This window comes from Bactrocera tryoni, chromosome 1 (genome assembly GCF_016617805.1).
Source record: "Bactrocera tryoni isolate S06 chromosome 1, CSIRO_BtryS06_freeze2, whole genome shotgun sequence".
NCBI classification, from domain to species: domain Eukaryota; kingdom Metazoa; phylum Arthropoda; class Insecta; order Diptera; family Tephritidae; genus Bactrocera; species Bactrocera tryoni.
The window spans coordinates 55,887,020-55,910,513 of record NC_052499.1 but is presented as its reverse complement, the minus strand read 5'-3'; the positions used below and the strand labels follow the sequence as shown (position 1 = coordinate 55,910,513).

Below are 23,494 nucleotides of genomic sequence, written 5' to 3'. Positions count from 1 at the left end.
TTGTGAAGTTTCAATACTTTTGATAAGCATATTTACAAATTGACAATTTTCAAATGCTCAGGGTTGCCTAAAACCCCTTTAAATGCTGTTTAATTTTGAATTTTATTCACACATTAAACACTGATTGTATTTATATTTAAATTCTTATAGATATTGGCGCGCATTTTTGTAAGTAGTAAATAATTATTTTATGAGCAAATAAATAATTCGAAAGAGAAACACTAAAAATATCATCTTACAAGGCAAAGCAAAAATCGGTAATGATAAAAAAAAAAAATTAAAAATAATAATAATCGAAATTAATAATAAAAAATTGAAATTAATTATAACAAATTTAAAATTAATAATAATAAATTTAAATTACAAAAATATAATTCAAAATACTCGTTGCTTTTGTGCTAAAATAAATTCACATTACTTTTACACACTCTTTTTCCGTTAGTTAAAAGTTGGCTTCATTTCTTCAGCAGAGGAAATATGGTACATTCACTTATACAAATATATCACTTTGTTGGCAAAACAACATATTATTACAAAATATAATTTTCAAGTGTGTGCTTAAATACAAAAATTTCAATGTCAATACGATTTTTGTTTTTGTTAACGGTGAATTGCTTGGTGTTGTCACACAAAATTTAAAGCTCCTATGTGGTTCCTCTTACAACAGCTTACACGCTTACACTACATAGTAAACTATCTTATGCTAAAAAGAAAATGAGTAGATTGTACGCTTTTACAACAAATCGCTCATTCATTTAGTCTGCACCACGCGCACTGCACTCTCAATCAAACATCAGCCACTTACATAACGCTCAAACTCATTTTCTTATAGATTCCTAAGCACTGTTCTTGCATGTTTGCCTTTTCGTTCTCCCTTTTCTTACTCTCTACCAACGTACTTTCGTTTTACTTAAAATATATTTATGTGAAATTCGCTAACTATCGCTTCCAGGAAGTCCTTCAGTTGGTAGTAAGAATGCTCACGCCAGTAAATGTTGTTGTTGACTTGCTCCATGGCCAAGCCGATGGCTTCTTCGACTGCTGTCAGACCAAGTTTGCGTGCACGATCGGCAAATTGCTGCAGCTGATCTTTGTGGTATTCCTTATTCATGTAGGTGGTGATGGATTTGATCATTTCGGTGAGTGTGGAGAAACCGTCGCCGAAGCTAGAAATGTGAGGAAAGCATATGTTAGTCGTTAAGTATAATTAGCACTCTTAGAATCACAATTATATATTTTTTTCAAAATAAATTTTTCGTTTTTCGATATTAATCACTTTGATTCAATACGCATTCAAAAAAAAAATAAACGTTTTCAAAAAATTACGTATGTATATGTACTGCTCAATAAATTTTCTTCAAAAAAAATATATTTTTTCTGACTATTTAGATATAAGCACTTTATAGTCGTGTCTATAAAGCTCAGTCTGCATTATAAAATTCATACAGAAACTATTGGCAATATCAAATACAATGCTTCAATTCTTAAAATATCTTAAATCAACAGTATATATTCATACAAAATTATTAATTGTTCTATTTTTTATTATTATTGCATCTACGAGAACAAAATCCATTCAATTTCTATCAATATGAAGATCATTGATCACATTACGCGCCTGAAAGTGTGCTTCAATAAGTAATACATATGTACTTGATTGCGTTCTGTTAAGATAACATTGATCTTTACAGAATGTTAAGTGCGAAGTAAATTTGTAAGGCGGAGACAAACAATGGATTTGCGAAAGAGTAAAGGTCTAATGAATTCTGCAAGGCCGAGGTTTTCAAATAAATTTATATTTACATATGCTCTTATATAGTATATAATGGCCAGCTGCAACAAAAGGAAGGAATAAGCGCATGGAACGCTATATAGCTTTATGGGTCGGCAAAAATTCTTCTTAGCTGTATCCTCCGCGCGGGTGTCGACTGGGCAAAGGATGTTATCCCCTTATGTTGGACTGCTATATATTTACCCTCAGAAGTATGTGAATGGCTAATACAACGGCCATTGGTAATAAGGTACCTGGCGGTAGGTATAAAAGGGGGTTAAAGACCCCCGAATCAAAAAGATGGCTGGCCTAAAGGAATGTTAGCTACGTGCAACACTCTAAACATCTATACGGATGGCTCAAAAATAGACAATGGAGTTGGTGCGGAAATATACTGTCCAGAGTTAGGCTCAAGGCAACCTTTTAAGTTGCCTGACCACTGCAGTATATTTCAAGCTGAGCTCTTTTCTACTTCAAAATCCGCAGAGCTGGCTTCTAATGCACCTGCATAGTCAACATCTACGTAGACAGCAATGCAACAATAAAGGCAGTAACCTCGTATCGCATATCGGCCAGAAGTATCTTGGGCGACAGGGCAGCAGTGGAAAGTTTTGCCAGAAGTAAGCAACTTCACTTCTACTGGGTGCCAGGCCACAAAGGCACTGAGGGAAATGAAATAGCGGACCAGATTGCCAAGAATGGTGTACGGCTAACAACCGAAAACGTGACCAGCACTGGAAAACCCTTGCATTGTCTATACGCCGATCTCGACAGAAGCATGGTAAATAATATTGAAACCCGTTTATAGATGAGGTTATGTGCTGCGTCTAAATGTTTGTCCAGAAAATTATCTATTTAGATGGGGTTTAGTTACAGAGAAACGTGTGTTGAATGAATGTTGAGACTATTCATATGCGGAGAAAACATACATTCGGTATTTTGGGATCAATTCTATATAAATAGGAGCTGATTTTTAGATCTATCTAAATATTACGGGTCGTTCACTAAGTAATTTCGTTTCATGACAATTCTTTGACAGTCAACTTCACACTTAAACACTTTACCGTTAGTTTCAACAGCTTTAATAGCAAAGCTTGTTTGTAAATTTATTTTATATTTTTTTTTAGAATGGTTTGGTGCCTCATCGATTATGGAAGATCGAACGCCATTTCGAAAAAAGATATGTTGACCGAACGCCAATGTATAAATTGAAAAAAAAAGGGTTCTTTACCAAAACAAGGAGTCTTGGTTAAGTTAACCAGAACTTATATGACAGATGGCTGCAAAACAGTCAATGAGAGAATGGCCCTTAACCGTTAACACCTCCACGTATCTTGAAAATTTGGTAATGTTCTAACTATGACCCGAAAGAAATATTTAGTCTTCATCTTGCAACAACAGATGGTCTTTGCAAAAATTTTATTACATCTCAAATATTTCTTATTTAAAACGTCACAATAAACAATATTCAACTTACTATTCAGAGATTTCCTTGATTTTCGATTGTAGAAAATCAAATGCAATTTCGTAACCAATCGGATTCTCAGCAACGGCGCGGAAAGCGCGAGCGCCATCCTGCTTCAATATACCAGAAGTTGGATCGATGGTCATATTTAGATATCTGCAAATGAATTTCATATTTTATATATGTATGTAAGTATTTGGGACTAGTACATTTGTATAAAATAAAAGTGATTCAATACTCACTTGGAGAGCAGCCATGGCTTTGTGGTGCAGCCCAAAGATGTCAAGATCTGTTCCTTCTCCGATGCGCTTGTGGTGCGTTTGTATTGCTTGTAAGCGAAATACCATTCCTGGAAGGAACCCTCAGCGAGTGCCGTGCAATAAATAATCGATTTCAGATTTGGCTTAATGCTGTAAAAAATATTTTTAAATTTGCATTAAAAGTCTAAATAGTTGCACAGCACATACGGATTGAGTTTGGGATCGGCCATCCACTCGCGATACTTCCGGTGCGCTGGCATTGTACAGCGATCGTAGTTGAATTTGCATGCGAGGCGCGCAATATTGGCGCGATGTTGTAACTGTATGTGCGATTCATTGTCCGGCTCATTCAAGCCGTAACGGTCGAAGGCGGGGCGTACAATGAATTTCATAAAGGCCTGTAAGAAATAGGTTAGGCTATACACTTTTTCAGCACTGAAAACTATTCATACTCACTCTAAATGTCTCATAGGCAGGCTCGCGATGCAGCATATAGATGAGGTAATTGAGGCCACGTTGCGTCGCACGCCACAGTAGCTCGTCATCGGTGGCTGTGAAGATCTCCATAAGGAAGGTCAGCGGTATGTCATAGGTCAAGTACTCGGCTTGCGCCAAATGCAAAGCATCATCCAAAAGTTGTGCGCGTGTGATACGGGGAAGCGTGGTGAACTTCTTCTTCAATGCTAACCAAGAAGGCATATCATAGTTGACGCGATAGTAGCCTTGGCGATTCAAGTTCACGTACACCACATTATCCGTATTATTTTCCGAGGTAAAGGCTTCGCTTATGACAATTTGTCGATCAGTCTCCAACATCCAATGTGTCGGTATATTGTCGCCTTTGCGTAGCTCGTCCGTTTCGAAAGTGATCGGCACAACAAAACGACTGTCATCCGACATATTTCGGGAGGGCAACATATAACGTTCTTGTGTCAACACCAGATCTGCTTCACGGCGCTCCACGGTTACAACGGGATAACCAGGTTTCATTATCCATGAATCCATTACCGTTTTCACTTGCAAACTATCGGGCAGGGTTTTACGCTCATGCGCATGTCGTGTCATAAAATCCCACAACACATCACGATCGGCATTGTCGTAAGCGTAGGACTTCAGTAAATCTTGTGTTGCCGCACGGAAGGCTTCATCACCCACAAATGAGCTCAACATGCGCAGCAGTATGTTACCCTTTGAATAGGTGATCGGATCGAAGATGCGACGTATATCGGTTGTTGATTTCACATCGAAAGCAATGGAATGCGAACTGTTGTCGGCATCATGTTGCATGGCATCACCGAATTCGTAGATTGTGTAAGTGTCCATAATTTGGAATTCGGGACGTATGGTGTTCAGCGCCAAGTAGCTCATGTAGCAGGCAAAACCTTCCTTCAACCAAAGATCGTCCCACCATTTGGGTGTGACCAAATTGCCAAACCACTGATGCGCCAATTCGTGCGCGACAATCTGGGCAACATGTTCCATGTGCTCTGACGAAGAAGCGCGATCAAGATCTTCGGGCACGAGGAGAGCAGAATCTCTGAAAGTTTATAAAAAGTGCATTAGTTTTATAGAAATATACTGTGGTTGAAATACAGTTCTCCCGAGTAAATGTTAGAACCAAATGCTTCAGACCGAATGGCTTAAACTGGGTTTTTAATATATGACTCATTGACAGCCCGAAACAGAGTTCAAACTCAAGCATTCGACTAAGAGGAGGGTATTCGGTGAAGGTCATTCAACTTATAAAACTTGTCATATGCGCGTCGTCTTAAATATAACGTGGACCATCCAAAAGGAGCATTCGAAAATTTTCTTGGTACATTTAGAGAGATGACAGATCAGATCAGATTGGGCCAATATATTAAAATTTACATTAATAAACAAAAACCGGAAGAGCGATGCAAGAAATAAATCAATTTATTTGCCAGATTTGGCATTTCGAAATTTTTTCTCGTTACTCAAAAGACACCTATTTCGAAGGATATAATAATAATATTAATAGTCCAGAAAGGATTATATGTGGAGTCAGTTTTATAGAATCCTTATATTCACCGACTCTTACCACTGAAAATTATTACATAAATCTTGAGATAATAAAAAATATTTCCGTGAGAGAGAGACAATCTGGTATAACTTAAAGACGTTTCAAAAATAACAGGTTCTTTGATACAAAAATACTTAAATGAAAGATTGAGCGTTCATAGCAAGCATCAACTAACCTGAAAGTAATTAGTCCCCAATTTTCCATAGCGCTAAAACCAAAATCCGGTATCGACACCATATCGATTTTCGACAGACGGTTCTTTATGCCAAAATAATCTTCGAAGTAGGGCAAAAACTTTCGCAACATTGAATACGCATAGTTTGTCATTTCGGTATTTTCGGGGCGGGTCCAAATCTCTACGCGCGGTACTAGGCTAGCATCCAAGTCGGAATAATGAGATTTCACCAAATTGGAAACGACAAAAGCGAAGCTGTAAATCGGCATCTTCGGTGACGTTACGAAATCATCGCGCGTGAAGCCTGGACGGTGAACACTAAAAACCATAAAAAAAATTCAAATATTTGCATTACATAAGTATGATTATTAGTTATGACAAAAGAAGGGCAACTCACGAGCTACGATAGAGCGGCATATTAGACAACGCCATGCCGAGTTTATTATCGCGAATAATAGTGATGGTAAAGTTTGCCTTCATGTCGGGACGATCGAAGCAAGGGAATGCGCGCCGAGCGTCGACGGGCGAAAATTGCGTGCTGACCATCCATCTGTCGTAAAAAGAATTTTGGGGTGAGAACAATGTAAATAATAAATATGTATTTATATGTATGTATATGAAAAACTTTATTTTTCTTTATACTCACTCGATTTTATTGGTTTCCAAATTCGTATAGCTTGTTCTGTACACACCCTGAAGCGTGTCGGTTATCTGACTAACAAAATCCATGCTAACAATCAACTTGACATCGCGCTCATCCTCAATACCTTTATTAATGGCCACCACAAAGGATGAGTTGTTCTCACCGTATTTACCATCGAAATCCAATTCGATTTCATCGCTGGTGGAAACATTGCTGGGCGAGCGTATGACGCGCACATTCGAAATGGAAATATTGTGCACATCGAGAATAATCGGAAGCAGAGTAGGGATATTGGCGTCACGCTGTACCTCAATGGTAATGCTACCATTGTTGGTGGCGGTTTTAATGTTGGGCTCGATCACAATGCTGAAAAGAGATATTTATGTTAGATGCTTAGTAATGCTTTTTGTTTAACTTTGAAAAAGTAAGTGAATAAATGAGAGCAATATTAAAATATTATGACATAGAAGTACCCAACTTTTCAAGAAATACATTAAAAACTTAGAACAACAAGTAATACCGTTATCTTCGGTAGCATCATAGCTAAATACCCTTTACATTATAAAAAAGTTTCCATAGAAAAACTAGATTCTGATCGCTCAGTTTCCATGGCAGCTATATGCTATAGTGATGACAGCCGATATCGATTCCGACAAATGAGCAGCTTCTTATAAGAAAGCGATGTGTGCAAAACTACAGAGCGATATCTGAACAACTTATGGACTAGTGAGCGTATAGTATACATATGCAGACAGATGAACATGGCTAAATCAATTTAGCTCGTCGCGCTGATCATGTTTGACCCCTACATATATGTATATGTGTTATAGGGTCTATGACGTTCGCTTCTAAATGTGACGTTATTAGGTTCTTGCTTTCAAAAACTTTAAGAATGATAGGAGACTTCAACTTAATTTAGTCAAACGTATACTCTACTACAGATAGATAGAAAATAATTGAGTTTTTGCGACCTATTGTCTACTGTGCCCTCTCCTATATCACATATGGTCACAAAGATCCAGCACTCTGAACAATTCCAGGAGCTTGCTGGGCGCGATGGAGATGATATGATTCCTGTACACGGAGATGGATCCAAGGGCATTGAGCCTGCTTCAACAAATTGCTGAGCAATCTAGAATCAGGTGTTCTGTAGTTTCCGGTTCGATGAAGTAGAACCGACATTTTGCGCCAGCGCCTATACCCATGTTGGGCAAGTATTTCTTGAAGTTGCAGTGCCCAGTATAGAGCGCGACAAGGAGACGGAATGAGTCTCATGGGAGGTTGGTCATATTTTGAACAAACAGCTGCTTTAATATTTTAATACTCTTCCAAAATGTTGCTGCAGAGTATAATAGTTTTGTTCACATAACGGTTGCATGTATCATCTAAAGATGTAGGGTTATATATAAATGATCAGGATGGCGAGACGAGTTGAAATGCGAGTGACTATCTGTCCGTTCGGGCAAGCTATAACTTGATTTAAAATTGAGATATCTTGATGAAAATTTCAAGCCACTAGGTACTGAATATTTGGAGCCCAGTACTTCTTACCGAAAATATCGGTAAATGTGTATGATATATGTATAATAGAATTTCAGTGATAATCCTTTTCTGATAATGGTATGTCTGTGGGTCAAAAATGGGTTGAATCGGATAAATACTCCCCGTAGGTGACTTTATACCGCTTATATCGACTAATATGTGAGTTATCTTGAAGAAAATGAGAGACTGTGTTTCGCTTATAACGGTGCATCATTGTGCTTAGAATGAATAAAATCGGGTGAAAACTGGCCCTAGACTACAGGTTATGTGTTATTTTAGACATGTAAAAAATTTGATTTTGGCAACGTCCTTGCATTGTATCCACAACCTTTGAAAACCAGTGGGATATATTCATCATTTGGTTCATGTAATATATTTTTTTAAATGAAGTCAGGTGGCAACTTCTCAAAAAAATGTTTACTATACCGATTGCTAAGGTATGACCGCAGTAATATTACATGATACATACTTATGTACATATTCAAATAAAAAAAATTAAATATTTATTGTATAAAACTCCATTTTAAAAAACTTTCAATTAAGAGAAAAAATTGCAAAAAGCTAACTGGTAATGTGCTTCTGTGTAATGATTGTTAATGAATGCTAATGAAGATATGCAAATTTATTTGTTTATGTATGTATTATATGTAGTGCATAAGAATATTACAGCTCAATTTATTTATCTCTGTACCTTAGAAAAGCAAAACGAAATTTTACAGCGATCTTGGCACCTACACTAACAATTAGCCCATAAATCAATAAAACCAATGACGCCGAATAAACTATCGACGTTATATATGAGTCCATATACATACATACATATGCATAAATTTTAATTCGTGTATATCAACCTAATGACAAGCGTCTTTAAATATAGAATCTTTTGTGTTTGAAAGCTTTGAAAATCCGCCTCGGTGCATGCGATCATCAGTGAATGCAACAGCCAACAATAGTCAATAGAGTCATAGGAAACACCAGGCGCCACCACAAACAATAATAAAGCAATTGTAAATTTGCAATAATAGAAAGTCGTAACGGGTTTTAATTATACATTCAATTGTTGTTAGAAAGATCTGTCAGCGGTAGTCATGAGGTGTACGGCAATATGGAAATAATTCTAAATTATTATATTGTAACTTATATATATTACATATATTAAGTACATATAATCAATAAAAATTGTATAAAACTGTAGAAAATACGAACAAGTTGGCTCCTTCAACTGATTTTCGCCATAAGCGTTTTTACCTCATTAAATCCATTAGCAAGCCAGCGCAGTGTCGTACAATAAAAGCAACCAGCTAAGTGTCTGATTAACGGAGCTTGGGCGCAACGCGTCAAACATCTGTCAGCTGTCAACTGGCAGCTTGTCAGCGCTTCCTCTTCTTTATTGGCGTAGACAGCGTTTACGCGGCTATAGCCGAGGTTACAACAGCGCGCCAGTCGTTCTTCCTTTTCGCGGTTTGGCGCTAATTGGAGTTTTCAAGGGTAGCCAGCGTTTGCCGCGGTCTCTTAAATCGCTGAACTATGTTTCACCGAATGCGGTATTCGCCGTTGCCAATACGCAAAGGACCATAAATCTTCCGCAGAACCTTTCTCTCCAAAACTCGTAATGTCGACTCATTAGATGTTGTCATCGTCCATTGCACTGTACCATATAGCAGGACGGGGATGACGGGTGACTTGTAGAGTTTGGTCTTAATTCGTCGAGAGCAGACTTTGCTTCTCAATTGTCTACTCAGTCCGAAGTGGCACCTGTTGGCAAGAGTTATCCTGCGTTGAATTTCGAGGTTGGCATTGTTGTTAGTGATAATACTGGTTCCAAGATAGACGAAATTATGTACGACTCCCAAGTTATGAATGTCAGCAGTGACGTGGAAGCCGAGTCGGGAATGCGACGACTGTTTGTGGATAACAGGAGATATTTCGTCTTGCCCTCGTTCATAACCAGACCCATTTGCTTCGCTTCCTTATACAGTCTGGTGAAAGCAGAACTAACGGCGCTGATGTTAAGGTCAACGATATCAATTTAATATAGATATACATATATATACTTGAAAATACTTCTGTTCAAGCAGCTTAAATCAAGTTAATCTTCATTCATCCCAATAGCGATAGTTTTATTTGTTGACGAAGCCATTAACCCAGAAATAGGCCTCATCAGAAAAGACAATTTTTTTTAGCTCCCAATGGACAAAGCTATGCGCTTCAAATGCTCTGTCGACTTCAGTGTGTTCAGTTCTTGTGCAAAACACAACTTATACGGATGCAGAGTCAAATCCAACTGTGAAATTTGCAATGTTATCCTTGGAGAAAGACTCAACTGTGCAGAATGACGATGAACCGACTGATTCGAATTGGCCGGATCGGCAGCGATGTGTGTTTCTTTCACTACGAGCTTTTATTTGACGGGAATGCGGCACACTATCGTGGAGATTATAATCATTTTCGAACTTTGCCATTATGCGTTAACAGCGCGTTCAGAACGAGAATTATGACGAATAATAGTGTGCCAATTGTTAAGCGCGAAAAGATCTTATGCTTCCTTTAGTCACCGACGTAGTGTCTACGTAGTTGTACAAGAAGAAGAGATCTGAGACCGTTCTTATTTAGCTTGGACCTTTGCAGATACGTCGATTCGATGACTTTGCACCTTCTTAGCAACTACTGGCAATGTAAGGAAAAGATGCTTCGGTTTCTTCGACATAAGGTCTCAAAAAAAACTTCAAACAAAATCACTTTAAAGAAATCACTTCATGAACATCCTTTAAAAACCTATTATCCTATGTATTTCGGTTAGAGTATGTTCTATCCAGCATTTGGTCCATTGATGTTAGTGATTTGAAAATTTAAATAATTAATTCGACATTTTTTGTAAAGCAATCTCTTAGACAAACCCCCATTTAAATAAATAGCCTCATTCAATTAGTGAGGAGCAAGAGACCGAGAGCGATCAAACGCTCGTAACGGCATATGAAGTATGGAATACCGCTATTACATACAGTTTGACGCACGTGCCGCACACAAGTTTAACTGCAAACCAGCTGCCATCAACATTTCTTGTTATTTTTGCAATTTTCTGATTGCTTTCGCATTGCAACATCGAATTAGAAACGAAAGCCTCACGATCAACGCATTGCTGCACCTCTAACCCGCTCAACGATCAATAGAAGAGCGATCAGCGAGCGAAACGCACAAAGTCAACACGATTGAGTGACAATCACTTTGCTTCGCACGCTTTGAAATAATTGCTGTAAACCAGGAAATGCCACATTCTCCTTTGCCATGCCACAATTTCATATGTGTATCCAACAGACTTCTTCCACCGATCACCGATTACACTTGTGGACTGACGCTTTGACTCGGTGCGGCACGATCACAAGAACTGCGCCGAGACCACAAGCGTAGAGATCAACATGTACGAGACAAGAGGCAACAATGATTTGACCAGCGCAGCAACAAAGCACACGGCGTTAGTGCAACGCTCAACTCAACTGTCTCTGAACTGAAGCGCGTTGATCCGCACGCCTTCGACTTACGCCGCTGTCGGCCGCTAAACGTCATCGCAGGTCTGTCCATCCGATTTCTATAATTTCTATTGCCGCGCTGGCGCTTTTCAACTGCATAGTTATTCAAGTCAATTCACTTCACACCGGCTGCCGCACCGCATTCCGAACGCGTGGCATCGCGTGCATCTGCGATATTAATGACGTTCGTTTGTGTGCCAATTGCGCGCATGCATGCGGTGTGTTTGCTTTTGCTTTTTGTATGCCAGTGCCGCCACGTCCGTTAGTGCAACAATGGTTGCGCGCACGCGGCGAAGGGAGATGCCGGTTGCTACTGTCTGTCACTTTATGTCTGGTTGTTTGATATCTCGTTTTGTTCTCGTCGCTTAGTTGTTTGTTTTTGTTTTTTTTTGTAATTCTGATTTTATTTGTTAACTGTGTTTTGTTATTTTGTGAGCTTTGCTTGTTGTGGATGTTGGCAACATTTCTCTTTCTTATCTAAGCACTCAGATCGTGGCTGTGTAGTAATTCGCGGTATTTTGTTGTTGCATTTCGAGTGACTGCTGTTGAGCTCATTTGGCGCGTTGGTGCTACTGGATTTAGTTTTCACTTAGATACCGATGTTTGTAATCTGAACGTTTCTGCGGTGTTATATTTGTATTATTTCCTTGCTGTGAATTATATAAGAGCGTGGTGTTGCTGTTTACTTTATATATTTGGACCTGTTCCCAAATACGGAGGTCACGCTTCGATTAAATATTTTTTCAAAATTTTGTTCTCTAATCTTAGGAACTTTTTGTACTGAAGAGAGTTTTTAAATACAAGCAAATTATTTCTTATACCTTTAGCAGAGATATTGGGATCATAAAATCGGTCGGGATCTAAAAGCTAATAATATTTATAGTAATGGACTTACACGTCTGATTTTCAGGTAAAAAAAAATTTCTACACGCTCTACTCAGTTGAAACTTTACTGTCATAACTTCGAAGTGGCAAAAAGAAATCGTGTATGGTGGACCTGGCAGCCATACTAAAACCTGTCAGCTTTAAGACTCGACGTGAAAACGAAGTCTTCAGGTCGACGTGTTAAGCCGCACTGGTGAGCTTATATCCACAGAAAACCCCGAAGGGCAGAGGAAAATCTCCCTGGTGGGTCATAGAAATCTCGGAAATTAGAGTATATTTCAAGCGATTATTCGAAAGGCTCATGGAGTAGGTTAACGGACGGTATTATGTACAACGGGACTTCCAAGAAAGGTCAAGAGAACTTCATGGAAAAACTTCTGCGAAAAAGTCGAGGGCTCTCATGAACTCTTTAGGTGCAGGCGTAATCTCGCAAGTAATCGCATCCACGTGAGTTGAGGAGTGAAGATGGACTTAAAATGCTCCCTAATGCTCACTTTCCGAGCAATACATGAAGAGGTATCTCTTGGAGTACCATAAATAGATGCCGCAGTCTCTGCCGACTTTCTGGATGAGCGGCACATGACTTGCGGGATCAAGTTGTTCAAACCATTCAAGTACGCGGGGTATCATATTAGCACAACTGCAACAAACTTAAGTGTCATGCAACTGGCGGGCTTTCATCTATGTGAATTGCATCGAACTGAGATATATTCTTAGATTGGACATCATTAATACAATCAACAAGAACATAATGACTGGAGACGTGGATTTTGGAATATGACGATAAAACTGTCAACAAACCAGCTGGTGGTATTTCAAAAATAAACCGAAATCGAAATAAGACATCAGAGTCGGTAAAAATTCAAGGTAAAGATCATTGTTTTCTTTGATTACTGTGATGAATTCACCATGAATTAGCTCCATTATACGGGCAATAAGGAATACTACTTCGACGTTTTGAGTATTCTACGTCGCTATTCGTCGTAAACGGCCAGATTCTTGAGCAGAAAGTTCATACATTTTTCACCACTATAATGTAGATGTAATATTCTAACATGAGTGGTGACTGCCTCCGCTTCAGAGAATGTGCCATAAATTCAATGAAGCCATTCACCGAAGACCGTAAAGGGCGAGGGTTATACCAAGTGTATGGAAAATTGTATTGAGCGTTGACATATAGTACATATTTTGAAAATGTTTTTTTGTCAGTGAAATTTGATGGCATAAGCGAAATATTTCATAGTACGATGGTTACGTTCATGTATGAAGGTACACGCTTCAGCTGTGATGGTTTTTTTTGTAGAAGGATACTATTAATCTCACAGGCGATGGGGAAAAGGACAGTAAAGCTCCGTTGCATTGAAGTGACCCACTAAATAAAGGCTAATATGGATTTTTAACCTTAAAAAAATATACATATATTAAAGATCACAATTCTTTTATTTTATCACACGTGATTGACTTAGTTCATTGTTGTTTTTTTGGAATTTTTCGCTAATAATTTCAAAAAGTTTGCACAACAGCAAGCTAAGCAAACAAACTCCGTTATCTGGAATTTTGCTGTATGTTTACCATTTATTACTGCTTACAAATAATGAACTCATGTTAAAAGTATGGAATTTTAAAGATAAATAAAATGAATTTGAATTGTGTTGACAAGCTTTAGAGCAACGCACTCAAAATATATTTGGTCTATATAATTAATAAATAAAATTAATAATAATAAAATTTTAACAACATGACTCATGTACTTACTTGTAATGCAGCGGTCTCCAACCGTCGTGCAGCTGCAATTTCCTATCGGCTGCTTTGCTCTTGTCTGCACCGAGGATGTCATGCTCTGGCGGTAAGCTGATGTCACCGATTGGCGCGATTGGTGGTGTGGTACCATATTTCGATATGGGACTGGCGGTATGTGGTGCCGTGCCAAGTATGCTTGCCGTCGCCACTGGAGTGCTGTTATATTGTGGGCCAATCGAATTGGAGGACAGAGCCAAGGGCGGTGAGTTCTTATTTGAGTTGCCATTGAAGCAGCTGGAAAGAGAGAAACTCTTTTAATATAGTGAAAGTTGCTTTTGTTTAAGGAGTGATATTGAAATGAAAACGGTCAAGAGAGTTTGTAATATAGACTTAACACAGATTGCTCTTAATTCGGGTCATGGAATGAAGATAAACTTGCGCTGGAACAACCATTCTTATGTTTTTTATCCGTTGTGACAACCACAAAAAGGTGTTATTGCAAAATACATTTACTTTATAACTAATCTAGTTACAAAATTTATATAAGAAGTTAAACTGGAGAAGAGTGTTTTGAAATTCTCAAAAATAACTGTCTTCAGTCAAAATACTTCCCACTTCTATAAACGTAACTTCTTTGAGAATAACGCTTGAAATCTATTTTCGATAAGAAGGGAATTACAATATGATGTGGTCCAAAAATTGGACATATTGAAGTTAGAAAAGAATTTTTCTCGGCTTTGCGAGCTGCAAGAGTATAAAATGTGCGATTAAACCTGAACTTATTCAAACAGATCCCACACTTTCAATTGTTCCAAATTGCAAGAGCCTTCTTACATAAATGTATTTACAAAGCCTTGGCATCACATTTTGTTTAACTTCTTTGCGTTTATTAAGGAGGCGCTCCTTCAATACAAAGTCAATATTTCATTATCCTGTCAATTAAGCAACAGTAATTACCCTTTTCCACCTATACACTTCCTCCTCTTGTTTTCTAAATGGCTACTGATATTTGCTCAAACTACACGCCTCATTTTTGTCAACGGAAACAAATTTTTTCGCTACCTGGGATGTACAAAGAAAATAGATCTAAAATGTGGGTCACTTGACTGAATTCACTTTTGCATACGTAAACTCACAACCAACCCCTCAACCAACAACAAAGGCTAAGATGTATGCAAAATGAAAGCCAAAACTACCGCCCACAAACAACCAACCTTTCGAAGAAAGTGACTAACCTTAAATGTCATAAATTGTCCAATCGAGGTTACAGCTTAATTAAATGGAAATGACGTAAAAAAAGGAAGCAGAAATATGCGCTAAAACGTTTTAGTTAACTGTATAATATGTAAAAGAAAAGAACACACCCTAGAAATGCTCTTTGATTTGGACTCCAGTGCAAAATAGTTGATGATGTAAATTTTCATTTCTCACACTTTCCACTACGATTTTAATGCCCCGAATGATATCAATACCTTTCTCTAGGTATATATACTATATTATACAAATGTATATGTATGTATGGTAGTGTCATAAATGGGTGTTGCAACAGTGATTGTTGCGGTCACGTGTTATGAAATTGTAATATCGCAAACTACAAGTAGTTCAACGTTCGCACGAATCGCGTGCGGTTCGAATATTGTCGATTGACTTTGTAATTGATATTCAGCAAACCGTAAGAGAAACAACAAAAACAGCGCCACATTTGAATGCGTTGCAGAGTGGTGTGTATTGATTGATATTGTGGTTGATACTCACCTGGGTGTTGTCACGGAGTTGGCTGTCAAGAAATATGTGATGAGTATGGTGAAGATGAGCGCCACAACCGTTACTATCGCGGTGAAGAATACGCATGTTCTGGTCACGTAAATGCCCGACGGTGGACCGTTGAATACATATTTTTGTCCATTTTTTGTTTTCAGTTGGCCACCTAAAATAAAAATTAAATGGAACATTAGAATATTTATAGATATAAAAAAGGTAATATAAGAGTTATGAGGTTTATATTTTTTAAAATAGAGTTAAGGACGATAATTGGTTAAAAAAATACCATTTTTTAATACAAATATATATTATAACTTAAAACATACTTATGTGACTGAAAAGCATTGTTAAAGGTTACCTGTTAAAGGAGTGAGCAAAATTTCTTTCAAAAATATTTCTGAAATAGAGAGCTAACATTTTTGAATATTTAATTTATTTAGGTAAATAATATTGTTTTTACTTTTGTTAAAATCGCAAAATGAAATTTTCTTCGGAAATTTTTTTTGAATTAAATTTTTTTTTCAAATTTTTATTCTTATGAAGTTTGTTACGAGGAAAAACCGGTACTAGAGGGCAGTCTTCATACTAGGAAAGATAGCCAAAGACCAGGCAGCCGGTACCCCAGTTGATGAGGCCGAAACAAAGCGCCTCAAAACTATCGTAGAGGAATATGAAGGCTACCTGAAAAGGAAGCAATCACAACCTCAAGAAGAGAGCAAGCGAGAGAGCACTTCTCAGAAGAGAAATCGCTCCATCACAGAAGTACCCGGAACTCAGCCCAAAAAACCGAGGCGAAGCGAAGGTGAACACAGCAGCACAACAACGGCAAGGCATTTCTGCGATGTTGCCAGAGATAGCCTGCAGGTGGCCATCATAGACGGAAATTCCTCCTCTCCGAACACAATGCAGGAGAGATGGGTGGAGATCGACGTCAGATTGTCGAGTATGGTGCTAAGCTATGTACTCGACAATCCTGCGGGTCCTCACCCGGAGTTTGACTCTTCTGAGACCCTCAGGGGCTACAGGGTCATCAAGTGCGCGGACCAGGCCTCGCTGGATTTCCTGACGGGTAGTGTGGCTAAAATTAGCAACGCCTTTGTAGGCCTCCAATTGAGGCTTATATCCGCCAAGGACATTCCGAAGAGACCTCGTGCTCGCATTTGGTTACCCCCTCTAGAGGAGCCAGGCGAAAAACTCCTGCGGTGCATCAAGCTGCAGAACAAATCTATACCTAGTATAGATGAGTGGCAGCTAATCAAGGAGGAAAAACCGAATAAAGCAAGCAAGCCAATACTAGTGGCCATTTGTGATGAGTCCATTGAGGCTCTGAAGAAGACTGACTACAAAATCAGCTTCGGAATCCGCAAAGCCAGACTAAAAATATTCCAAGGCGACAAAGCGGCTGACGAAGACGACACGGAAGAGGTCGACGACGCCAGCCAGTTGCTAAAGAATGTGGGCATCGAAGAAACCCGAGATGCCCAATAACATAAGGCGATAAGCCAACTTTTATTTTCCCAAGCTCGGATAGGTTTCCGGGGTGGGAGGAAGTGCTTGACCTCACGCTATCAACAGACACAGACAGTCTCGTTGTGGATAACTGGAGGGTATCCGATGAGCCTTCCATGTCGGATCACTCCTGGATACTCTTCAGCATTCGCGAGAAGTACAGTGCGCCTCTCACTTACCGGAACCCTAGAAGAACGGCATGGGGAAAATGTACCAGTATAGCAACAAAATGCCTTGAAAAGGGAGGCAATAAGAGCATCAGAAATCCTGAGGAATTAGATTCAGAAGTAGAGAAGTTAGAAAAAATCCTAACCACAACTTTTAATGAATCTACTCCGCTAACAGTTTTGAAAAAGAGAAAGTCTCTTCCTTGGTGGAACAGTGAACTCAAGAATTTGAGAACACAACTAAGGAAGGCTTTCAATGAGAGTTTTAGAACCAAAATCTGGCAGCCATATAAAGACAGTATGAAAGAATACAAAAAAGCAGTCCGGAAAGCTAAAAAGGACTCATGGCGATCTTTCTGTACATCGATAGAAAGTTACACAGAAGCCGTCAGGCTGAGTAAAATGCTATCCAAAGATCATATTAATACTGCCTACATTAGGGCGGAGGGAAGTGATTGGACCTCCTCGGCAAAAGAGTCTCTGGAGGTACTAATCACAACGCACTTCCCCGGGAGTGAGCAAATACCTTCAACGAGGGTTCAACCAGAACCACCGCTGAACGCAGCTGACTATCGAAGCCAAATAGTAGACAAAAGAAAAATCAAATACGCCATAAATAGTTTTGCACCATATAAAGCGGCAGGTCCTGAAACTGGTAGAACCAATGGTTCTAAGGCTAGAAAATATATACAAAGCAAGTATACAACTATCTTACATCCCAAGAAGTTGGAAAAGAAGTAAAGTTGTGTTCCTCCCAAAACCAGGCAGAAGAACACACGAGAATGCCAAGTATTTTAGACCTATAAGCCTTACCTCCTTTATGCTGAAGGTACTAGAAAGGCTAATAGATCTACACGTAAGAACAATAATGGCGGAGAAGTTATCGAAGTCCCAACATGCGTACATAAAGGGCCGATCAACCGAAACCGCCCATCACGAGGTGATAAATGTAATTGAAAAATCACTACATCACAAACAATACACCATGGCTGCATTTCTAGACATAGAGGGCGCCTTCAACAACATAGAAGTAAATGCGATAATTAATTCTCTGGCACATGGTGGGATAGACGACACTGTGTGCAGATGGATACTATCGATGCTTGAGAATAGGAAGATTATAGCTTCAAACGGCGCTGCAACACAAACAAGCTATGTGAGTAGAGGAACGCCTCAAGGGGGGTCCTCTCTCCGCTTCTATGGGCTGCAGCGCTGAACGAAATACTACTCCAACTAAACGGCGGAGGAGTGAAAGCAGTAGCGTATGCAGACGATATAGTGTTGTTGGTCTCAGGCATGTTTCCTTCAACAGTCAGCGAGATTATGGAAAGAACACTTCGTAGGTTAAACCTATGGGCTAAAAACAATGGTAACAAAACAGAACTGATGCTATTCACTAGCAGAACCAAAATACCTCAGTTTCAACTTCCGGTACTAAAACGGTACCACATCTCACTCTATCCCCCACAGCTAAATACTTGGGGGTGGAGATTGACACCAAACTGTCCTGGAAAATAAATATAGAAAAAAGAAATAAAGCATACATGGCCTACTATGCTTGTAAGAAAATCGTAAACAAAATTGGGGCCTTAAACCAAAGTATACCATGTGGATGTAAGGCCAGGCTGTCATAAGACTACATATACTTACATATGGAGCTCTGTATGGTGGCCAGCGCTAAACAAATACATACAATATTAGAAAATTAAATGGAATACAAAGAGCAGCATGTGCGGGTGTTACGGGTGCAATCAGGTCATGTCCGACTGATGCGCTCAATGTGATCCTGCATCAACTACCAATGGACATTTTTATTCACAAAACAGCAGCTATTGCGGCGATAAGAATAAAAGAATTGGGAAGAGACTACATTCTCCCAAAGCTGGATTTCAATAGACACTTCCAGGTGAGGATACCATCTAGACGAGAATGGAGAAGAGGTTCAATGGTAGAGGAAGATACCACCTCAATCTATACCGACGGGTCCAAAATGGACTGCGGAGTGGGCACGGGGGTATTCTCCGCTGATCTAGGCATATCTCTCTCTATACGTCTACCGAACTCGACTAGCATCTTCCAAGCAGAAGTTCTAGGCGTAGAAAAAGCCTGCGAAGAACTATTAGAAAACCACGGGAATATACATAAAGCAACTATATTTACGGACAGCCAGGCGGCCCTCCTGGCATTGTCTTCACCCATCACAAATTCCAGTACAGTTCACAACTGCAAGAGAGCACTGAGCTCAATATAAGACAAGCTCCAGCTAAACTTGATCTGGGTTCCCGGCCACAGGAACATTTTCGGTAACGAAAAAGCAGACGAGTTGGCAAAGGCAGGAGCTTTCCTCAATGAATCCATGGCGGAGCTAATACCAAGCCCGCTAGGATCGATAAAAGGAGAGATCAATAGACAATTTCAGCAAATTGCAAACAACAGGTGGAAAAACATTACAAAAATGCGTCATAACTAAACAATTATGGCCAACATATGACAGGAAAAAGAACCAATGACTTATTAAATAGGTCAAGAAAAAGTATTTACAGAATAACAGCTACCACAACAGGCACTGGCCATTTGGGAACATGCGTCAAAATGGGATTGCCCTACAACGACATCTGCCGTGGCTGCGGGTAGCAGAAAAGGAAACAATCTTCCCACTTTCTCTGCGAGGCCGCTGGCTCTAGCACAGATCCGACACAAAACACTCGGAATCCACCAAGCACCAAACCTTGAATGGATTTCCACCAAAAGCATATCGGACATAAGTAGTTTCATCGAAACCTCAAAATGGTTTGTGAGAGAAGGTGAAACGTAATAGCAGATACAGGAGGTTCTACGAATAGTGTATCAAAATGGCACATCAAGTGCTAATTGAGCCCGATAGGGCTGCACTCCTACCTACATACCTTGTTACGATTTTCGTGTACAGTTTTCAAATATTTTTTTTTGTAATTTTTTACGATTAATTTAGAAAAATGTCTTGTTTCAATGGCATATTGGTACTAACGTTATGTGGCATCATAGAATTTTAACGTGGCCCCGTTAGTTTTAGTAAAAACTATTAAAATACATAAATATTGCTTTTAGAATAAATTATGTTGTTGTTGTGTTACATAGAATTGATATATAATATTAAGATACGGGGTCTACAAATAAGAACAAGATGTTAAAATGAAGTCAAAGACTCAAGTTTTGGTCAAAATCGCGGTGCAGTATTTCGATTATAGTGCGCTGAATGTTGCCTTCGAGTAACTCGAGCATTTCTGCTTGATTGGCGTACCTGTAAACTTTTGATTCACCATATCCCCAGAGAAGGCAATCTACAAGCATTAAGTCGCACGATTGGGCATTTCTCAAAAATAACGGGTCGCCAAACTTTGAACGCAATGTGTCCATGTCTAGACATGAAGGATGAGACAGTGAGCCCTCTTTTTTGGAGGGTCTCTTCCTTCGTCCTACGTGTTGTAACACTTGCTATTGATGATGACGGCACTTCTTGCCTAAGTTCGAAAGAAATAAGGCTCGATAATTCCGCCATACCACAATCCGCGACGAAAGGTCAATTTTTGGGGATGTAATTGTGTTATCTGAAACATACAAGGACTTGACTCATCCCAACAGTGACAATTTTATTCGTTGACGAAGTCATGGAGCTCATTTGAGAAGACTGTGTTTTTTGCGCAAAGAGCTCTTATACTAGTAGCCACAGAGTAGCTGTAAAATTTACGAGACCCAAATTGGTAGACGCTTTGTTTTATTATAAGGAAGAATGCCACAGAATATAATGGTTTTGAACACTATTAAGTCTTAATGTTTCGATGGGATTGTGGTTCTAACGTTTTATGATTTTCTTAGCATCGAAACATGTGAAGAAATTCAGATAAAAGTATATGATTAAAAAAAACATTTGACGGCCTAAGTTCTAAAAAATGGGTTCAAATTCGCTTTGATGGGATTTCCACAATGAAAACCCTTAATCGATTTTACATTTTCAAACAAAGATTTATGGTTTTGTTTCAAGATTTTATGAATAAATACACTGCTTTTGAAGCCCCTTGATGGAATTCTAACAGAATTTTTTTGCGTCAATGAACATGAGTCACTGTTAGATATTTTTTCGACTCATGAGCGATCCATCGCTAACAAAACTTTTTAGGTCAGTTTTGATATACATATGCAAATGATGTCGTAATATCTATGTACAAGGATCATCGTATAAAATCGTCTAAGATCGCCGAAGTCCATACAGACACTTCTTCATTTATTTACATTTATGTACAGGACTGTTTGCAGACTGTTTTTTTTTGTAATTTCTCGCACAGTCTAACCACCATACGAGTACAAACTAATCGGAAACTATTAAGTTTCACTTGGTAACTACTCTATGAACCGTAAATTATGCAATATTCCTATGTCACATTTAATTGCTGCTCAATCACGTTCAATTAAAAAGCTCACAAATAAATAATAACTTCTATGTTGGCTGTCGATAAGGAGAGAATTGAAGGCGTTAATAACGCAAATTAGTACGAAATTATTCGCACTCACCCGCAAAACCACATGTCACTCAGCATTGCCAGCAATTTAGCTAATTGCAGGAGGCATAAATGCCCACTGGTGTGCCGCCAGCAGAGGCAATATGCGTAATACTTCACGCCGGCTGCGTGCTGCGTTGACTTTTCGGCCAGCAGCCATTTTAGTAATAGAAACCCGACCATTTTCCCATTTATTGTGCCACGATCTCGTTGAGACCACTTAAATTGAATGCAGGAATGTGAAAGAGTGTGTCAAATACTTGCATTTAATGGTCACATGTGGTGAGTGGGTCTGAATTGTTTAAATAGAATTTGTGGTTGAACGTTGACACCGCATTCAATGATCGCAAGAGAGTGCTCTCAATTTGTTTAGAAAGTTTTAAATGAAAATAGTTTGGTTGGCGGAAACATAAAATTGATTAACCATTGTACGAAGTAAATAGAACCATTACTTAATGGGGCAACAAAAGTGTTAAAGTGGTTCATAAAGGTTTACTATGCATTCAGAGCAATCGAGATTCTTTAAATTTAACGACTTCAACACACATTGATTAGCATATGTATGTATGTATAATCGTTCGGACTGATTGTTTCCTGATTTTATTGGTTTCAATGTATGGTTTTGCTCCAAAGACTTCTTTGTGGCGATTTCACACAGATCTCCACTTTTGTGAGAACGTGACCAGAATTTGAATTCATAGGCATTGAGTCACAACACTTTTATGATCGCTCATCTAAATTTCACGCCACACACCTTCCATTCTGCGCCGAAGTGTGGCTTGTCGAGTCAATAAAAATTCCAAGTAAATTCTAAGTATGGCGAAGCTCTGTTTGCTATTTATTTTTCTTTTTTTTACTTAAAATAAATTGAAAATGTGATTTTGTGATAATGTATGTGTGCAATTTGAGTGTTAACTGATTTGCATTGGGTTCGAAATTGGGTTAATGTATGCAAGACACAGCGAATTGAATGGTGCTGCCAACAGCCGCTTCTAAATAAAAATTAAGGAAATAGATTATGCGAAAAAGTCAAGAAATTTGGTACGCAGGTGACTCATTTTCCAGTTATTTTACTTATGTATTTCGGTAGTATATTTAACAGTAATAAGATGTATACCTTAAAATGGTTATATAAAGTTTGTCACCCTGTTTCTAACATTCAAAGGGAATCGTCAGAGACCCTTTAATATACTATATACTTGTATGTATATATAAATTATCAGAGTGGCGGGTTATGTGATGTCCTATCGTCTATCGATGTCTATCGGTATATCAATTTTTGAGAAATCGATCTGAAAATTTGCTTTTCTATCCAAGAAGCTGCTCATTTATCTAAGACAATCTCCGAAGAAATGATTTAAATCGGATTGCTATGGCATAAATTAGGCATGGGTTATTGTCCAAGGCATCGGTGCAATCTCCAGAGAAATTTTTCGAATTTAATCTCTATAACATGTTCATGACATACAA

General features: G+C 38.7%; 1 protein-coding gene across 5 annotated transcripts in view; it reads right to left on the bottom strand.

The window, feature by feature from the left end:
• Positions 1-341: 341 nt before the first annotated feature.
• The window catches only part of LOC120767001 (aminopeptidase N), a 173,527-nt gene continuing 150,374 nt past the window's right edge, over positions 342-23,494 (bottom strand). For all 5 annotated transcript variants that reach the window (XM_040092832.1, XM_040092822.1, XM_040092841.1 and 2 more), the window contains 10 exons: positions 15,808-15,979; positions 14,068-14,346; positions 6,362-6,724; positions 6,113-6,265; positions 5,716-6,033; positions 3,953-5,033; positions 3,704-3,894; positions 3,479-3,646; positions 3,249-3,392; positions 342-1,166 (listed from right to left, as the gene is read on the bottom strand). In XM_040092832.1, coding sequence (XP_039948766.1) covers positions 911-1,166; positions 3,249-3,392; positions 3,479-3,646; positions 3,704-3,894; positions 3,953-5,033; positions 5,716-6,033; positions 6,113-6,265; positions 6,362-6,724; positions 14,068-14,346; positions 15,808-15,979 — 3,125 coding nt within the window. In that variant the 3' untranslated portion in view covers positions 342-910. The remainder of the gene's footprint in view (positions 1,167-3,248; positions 3,393-3,478; positions 3,647-3,703; positions 3,895-3,952; positions 5,034-5,715; positions 6,034-6,112; positions 6,266-6,361; positions 6,725-14,067; positions 14,347-15,807; positions 15,980-23,494) is intronic.